The sequence below is a fragment of the Nicotiana tabacum genome, chromosome 18 (genome assembly GCF_000715075.1).
Source record: "Nicotiana tabacum cultivar K326 chromosome 18, ASM71507v2, whole genome shotgun sequence".
Taxonomy (NCBI): domain Eukaryota; kingdom Viridiplantae; phylum Streptophyta; class Magnoliopsida; order Solanales; family Solanaceae; genus Nicotiana; species Nicotiana tabacum.
In genome coordinates this window covers 14,474,751-14,480,923 of record NC_134097.1, presented here as the reverse complement: position 1 = coordinate 14,480,923, position 6,173 = coordinate 14,474,751, and the positions used below count along the sequence as shown (strand labels likewise).

At 36.9% G+C, this 6,173-nt stretch overlaps 1 protein-coding gene across 1 annotated transcript; it reads left to right on the top strand.

Moving 5' to 3' along the window:
• The first annotated feature begins 1,199 nt into the window (after window positions 1-1,199).
• On the top strand, window positions 1,200-4,253 carry LOC142172874 (UPF0481 protein At3g47200-like). Its single transcript, XM_075236640.1, has 2 exons — window positions 1,200-1,352; window positions 2,795-4,253. The coding sequence occupies exon 2, from the start codon at window positions 2,803-2,805 to the stop codon at window positions 4,138-4,140; it is 1,338 nt and encodes a 445-aa protein (XP_075092741.1). The 5' UTR covers window positions 1,200-1,352; window positions 2,795-2,802; the 3' UTR covers window positions 4,141-4,253.
• Window positions 4,254-6,173: the final 1,920 nt, after the last annotated feature.

Genomic DNA, 6,173 nt, shown 5'->3' with positions numbered 1-6,173 from the left:
TCAGTTTGGTATTGCTGGTTGTAGACATTCATACCGGCCTCGTCGGCCTGCAATGTTATGTATATGAGCTTTTGGGGCATGTTTACCCTAATTAAGATGAGAGATACATTATTTTCAGATGATTCAGAATATGGCCTCATCGGCCTTGATTGGTATTGTCAGCTTTCAGGTAGGCCTCGTCGGCCTAAGTTGGGGGATACTCCTCCACAGTTTACAGTTACAGAGTAGTATGCTTGGGCCGAGCATGGCATCGGGTGCCGGCCATGCCTCCCCAGGTTTGGGGCGTGCCAAACAGTTTGCTATAAATGCATATATTCTCTATAACGATTGTTCATTGAATGCTATCCGATATCAATTATTCAAATCTTTGTTATCGATTATCCTGCCTTCGAAATTTACCCAGTACCGGTCACATGCTTGTAACCGATATCAACTACTTGCTGAATCACAGCTTACCTGTCTTCAGCTCCACGTTTTATCTCTTCATTCGTCCAATTGTCAATAACCAATTTACCGCATATAATTATCACGGCTCAAACCTGAAATCTCTAGTTAAAGGTGAATAAATCTCAAACATTCAACCAAATTCCACGGTAGTCAATTACGTGCTTTCAATGCGATGAATTTGAAAGTTAACGTATAGGTTATTTTTGTACCTCAATTTTTGTAAGTACGTACTTAAAGAAACATGTTGCATTTTTCACCATAATTAACGAAAAAAGAAAAGTCGGAACCTAATATGATGCGTTTGTCCTAATTGCGTTTTAAAATCATTAGATAAACTTACAGCTGGAATTAGCTTTTTCCTATTTGCGGGGTAAAGGAATGCTAGCTTTCGTTAGCAGGTTAACGTTAAGATAAAGATAAAGAATTGCTTCATATTCCCACGTGATTCATAGAGCTGGGAAGAATCTTTCTTTACTCAAGAAGAAAAGAGGAAAGCATGTTAATTTGATCTTAATGTATGAGATCAGAATTGGCAGAAAACAATGTTCATACGCAAAGCATCAAAAAGGAAAAACACAAAAACCAAAACCAAAACAGAAAACAAAAAATGAAAAGAAAAAAGATTAAGAAAGTAGAGAAAAAAGAAAAAAAGAAAAAAGAAATATCTCGGTTTGTTTTACTAATTACAATTGGATACAAATTATAAAAGAAAATTCGGATTCTAAATTAAAGTAGTATATGTTTATTTCATTTTGAAGCACCCCAATATCACTTTAACGTTTATTCCTTACTATGGAACCAAGGTGTAAAATATTCCATCCGTAAGTAAGCCTTTAAATATGGCTACATTCTTAAACTATTATCAAACATCTCAGTGGAAGAGCAATCAAAACGCTAGTACAGTGGTATGTAATGTGTTCTACTCTAGAAATGCATTTTTTTTAGTTTAATTTCCTGGTATGCCTCTTTATGCATCAAGAATTCTTTTCATTATTTAAGTTTTAAAATTTTTCGAGCTTTCTTAATAGTTAGACAAGTGCTCAAATCAAGACCGAAAGGCAAATTCGGACCCAAAATAAAAAAGAGCACAAGCATAATTCCCTGCACCCGCGTGAGAGATTTTGAATCCATACCAATGAATTCTTGTAGATGCTATATTTTCTAGTCCAACAACTGTTCCACGTAGCGAGTAAAATTAAATATAGGAACACTTTCTTTTATACAAAATGTTCACGAATGTCGATTTGCCAAAATGATGGATTCTAAGTTAAATAGAAAAAACAATTAAATTAGTTACGCCCAACTAGAAGGTATTTTAATACCTGAAGCTAAAAAAGAAAATGCCTAAAGTTTGCATCCTTTTCTGTTTGTGATTCTATAATCTTGCATGCAAAGATATATAGAATAATGTAAAACTTCAACTTAAGGGAGAAAAATGTATTACACAAACTGCTTTTTACACAAACTGCTATATGTCTGTGATAGTATGCACTAATTCATCGTTTGATTTTCTATTTCCTTACTTTCTATCGTCTTAAATTCTGGACCATATAGTGATGATCAGTACCTAACTAAAACTATAAATAAACAGGCATCGTATATAAAAGTGATGAAAATATAAACAATTGGTATATTTAGTAAAAAAGTGTTAATAACCTTATTTTTTTGTTAAAATGACCAAAATACATATACAGCTATTTATAGAAAAAATATAAATTTAGAAGTACCTTTAGTATTGAAAAAAAGAAGAATAACTGAAACATAATGGAGAGGTATTAGGAGTTTTGTTTTGGCAAGGGGTCTTCCGGGATTAATTATAAATTTAGACATAAAATAGTGAAGAGTTTAGTCAAATCAAAGTGTGATAAGCAAGCAATAAGTTAGGGTTAACAAAATTATGGCATTTAACTCATTTTCGCTTAAAAATACTTAATGTGTGATATTTTTTATGCTTACAAAATGCATAGATAAATCAAAATGTAGTTATTACCTGTTCACCTAGCCAACATCTAAGTACTTTGTGCGTTCATTAATTGGCATCATCTTCAACTCAATTTTAATTTTTCGTTAATGATTTGATTGATTGTTGTGGTTTCTACAACTAAAAGAAGGAATATACTCTTTGCTCCAAAAAGAACGATGCATAAATTTATACATTTAGAAGTAATTTAACTTTAAATTTCTTAGTGTCTTGGCATCATATTAAGAGTACAAACATAAAAGATTTTTAAAAAAAATCTTTCTTGAACTATATGCATGTCCTGTCAAACAGAAGTTCTAATTGAAATATAACTGGTCTAATTTCACTACTTATATCTAATATTTCCTATTCATGCTGTTCATGAAGGTTCTGAAATGAAACTGGATAACTCAACTGAAGTTAGAAGGAATCAAATACAAAAGGTTCCTTCATTCCTGAGTGATGAGAATAAGGAAAGCGGTGACTATGATCCTAAAGTGGTTTCACTTGGGCCTTACCACCATGGAAAGGAGAAGCTCAAGTTTGTTCAGAATTTCAAGTCCATGGCCCTAGACATGTTCATTGAAGGGAGTAATCAAGACAAAGCTTTCTTCCTGGAGGAAATTCGAAAGGAAATTGAATATGCTAAAAGTTGTTACCTCGAAGAATTCACGTCTATCTATGATGACATTTATTTTGCTGAAATGATGCTCCTTGACGCATGCTTCATTCTAAATATTATAGGACCATGGGATCAGGCATTTAAACGTAGCGAGACAATTGAGCATCTTGGTACTGCAGTTTATACCCTAAGTAAACGTGATTTATATTTGCTTGAAAATCAGGTACCGTTCAGAATTCTCATGATCTTGGCTAGCTCGAGATATCCTGTAAATGAAAAAGGATTTATAGAGACGGTGGAAAGTTCTTGTTTTCACATACTCTTCGATGAGGACACAAGATTATTGAAAGATAATGACAATAATAAACAGCCCCTTCACCTTCTTGAAATATTTCGAAGAGTAATCGTCACTGGCAGCGGGGAAATCCCACAACCACGTGTACGTGCTTGTGATCCTTTCCGTGATATTTTCAACAAGTTGGGATTATGTCTTGAATATTGGTGTTGTAGAAAAGATGAAACGTCAACTCGTGGGCGTGGGGGGTATGTGTTTCATTCTGTGACGGATCTAAAATCAAAGGGCATTCATTTCAGGCCTAGCGAGATTGCGTCTTTGAATGGTGTAAGGTTTAGCCCCGCTGAATTCTGTCACTCTGCAAAGCTCAAACTCCCATGTTGGTATGTTTCTCCGTACACCAGAACATTTTTCATGAACATGATTGCTTATGAGTTCTGTCCCAATGTTTTTACCGATAAAGTTGTCACTGCTTACGTGAATTTCATGAAATCACTTATTGTTTCGCAAGAGGATGTCAAAGAGTTGCGAGAAAAGAAAATTTTAATGAACAGCTTAGGGAGTGATGAACAAGTGGTAGAAGTCTATAAATCATTGAATACTTATGGCACAGAAGATGAATCTTTTTTCTTCAAGGAGAAAAGGAATATCGAGGATCACTATAACAATAAAGCCAGGACTTGGTTGTCTGAGTTGAAAAATACATATTTTAACAGTCCCTGGTCTATAATTGCTTTGGTTGGTTCTATTTTCCTCCTTTGTTCAGATATTGTCCAGACCATCTATGCAGTTCACCCTTCAAAAGGAGGATCTTGATTTTAATTCTTTTACTTGTCCATTTAATCGTCCTTCCATACATTCCTGTATTGTGTGTTGTACTTTTTTCCGTTTGCTTGTAAACAATAATAAGGTTCAATTTTTCGAGGTCACTTTCTTTTCGTTGATCTTGATTTTCTTCCCATCCCAGTTGACTTTCTACGTACTTCTTAATATATTTATGACTAGTCAATTTGCTTGTGCTTCGCGCTACTGTAAAAACATCATTAAATTTACAAATGATCTTTTTGTAAGTAAAGTCGAGAAAGAGAAATAAAAATTCAACAGAAAGACAAGAAAAGAAAATCTGATATTGAGATCGTCTGGGCCAATTCCTTCACGGGACATATAGTGTCCAGTGAAGGAATTAAGGTGGATCCGAAGAAAATAAAGGCAGTTCAGAATTGGCCCAGACGATCCTCAGTTACTGAGATTCGGAATTTTCTCAGCTTGACCGATTATTATTGTCGTTTCGTGGAAGGTTTCTCATCTATTGCATCGCCTATGACTAAATTGACCCAAAAAGGTGCACCGTTCAGGTGGTCGGATAAATGTGAAGAGAGCTTTCAGAAGCTCAAGATAGCTTTGACTACAGCTCCAGTATTGGTGTTGCCTACAGGTTCAGAGTCTTATACTGTGTATTGTGACGCATCGCGGAATGGTCTCGATGCAGTACTTATGCAAGACAGTAGGGTGATTGCCTATGCGTCCAGTCAGTTAAAGGTACATGAGAAGAATTATCCAGTCCACGATCTTGAGTTAGCAGCTATTGTTCATGCCTTGAAAATTTGGCGGCATTACTTGTACGGTGTCCTGTGTGAGGTATATACCGATCATCGAAGTCTACAACATTTGTTTAAACAGAAGGATCTTAACTTGCGGCAGCGAAGGTGGTTGGAGTTGCTTAAGGATTGTGATATCAACATTCTCTATCATCTCAGAAATGCCAATGTGGTGGCCGATGCCTTCAGTCGTAAGGCAGAGAGTTTGGTCAGCTTAGCATACTTACAGGTAGAAGAGAGGCCTTTATCCTTGGAGGTTCAGTCCTTGGCTAATCAGTTTGTTAGATTGGATGTTTCCGAGCTGAATCGAGTTTTGGCATGTGTGGTTTTTTGGTCTTCTTTATATGATCGCATCAGAGAGCGCCAGTATGATGATCCACATCTGTTTGTCCTCAAGGACACGGTTCAGCACGGTGATGCCAAGGAAGTCACTATTGGAGATGAAGGTGTATTACGGATGCAGGGCATGCTATGTGTAACTAATGTAGATGGTTTTGCGTGAGCTGATTCTCCAGGAAGCTCACAGTTCGCGGTACTCTATTCATCCAGGCACCGCGAAGATGTATACGAATTTGAGACAGCACTATTGGTGGAGGCGGATGAAGAAAGATATAGTTGGGTTTGTATCTTGGTGTTTAAATTGTCAACAGGTAAAGTACGAGCATCAGAGACTGGGCGGATTGCTACAGAGACTTGAAATTCCGGAGTGGAAGTGGGAGCGTATTACCATGGACTTCGTAGTTGGACTCCCATGGACTTTGACAAAGTTTGATGTTGTTTGGGTGATAGTAGATCGGTTGACCAAATCTGTGCATTTTATTCCAGTCGGTACTAATTATTCTTCGGAGCGGTTGGCTGGGATTTATATTCGCGAGATTGTTCGCCTACACAGTGTGCCAGTGTCCATTATTTCAGATCGGGGTACGCAGTTTATCTCACAGTTTTGGAGGGCAGTGCAGCGATAATTGGGCACACAGGTTTAGTTGAGTACAACATTTCACCCTCAGACAGACAGACAGTCCGAGTGCACTATTCAGATATTGGAGGATATGCTACGTGCTTGTGTTATCGATTTTGGGGGTTCTTGGGATCAACTTCTGCCACTCGAGGAGTTTTCTTACAATAATAGCTACTAGTCAAGCATTCAGATGGCTCCGTATGAAGCTTTATATGGGAGACGGTGTCGGTCTCCGGTGGGTTAGTTTTCATGCCTTACATACTCGGTACTTTATTTATACCGACGTCCCTTTT

Bases quoted from the DNA above. Each gene is read 5' to 3' on its own strand.
- LOC142172874 (XM_075236640.1), top strand. From the start codon at position 2,803: ATGAAACTGGATAACTCAACTGAAGTTAGAAGGAATCAAATACAAAAG.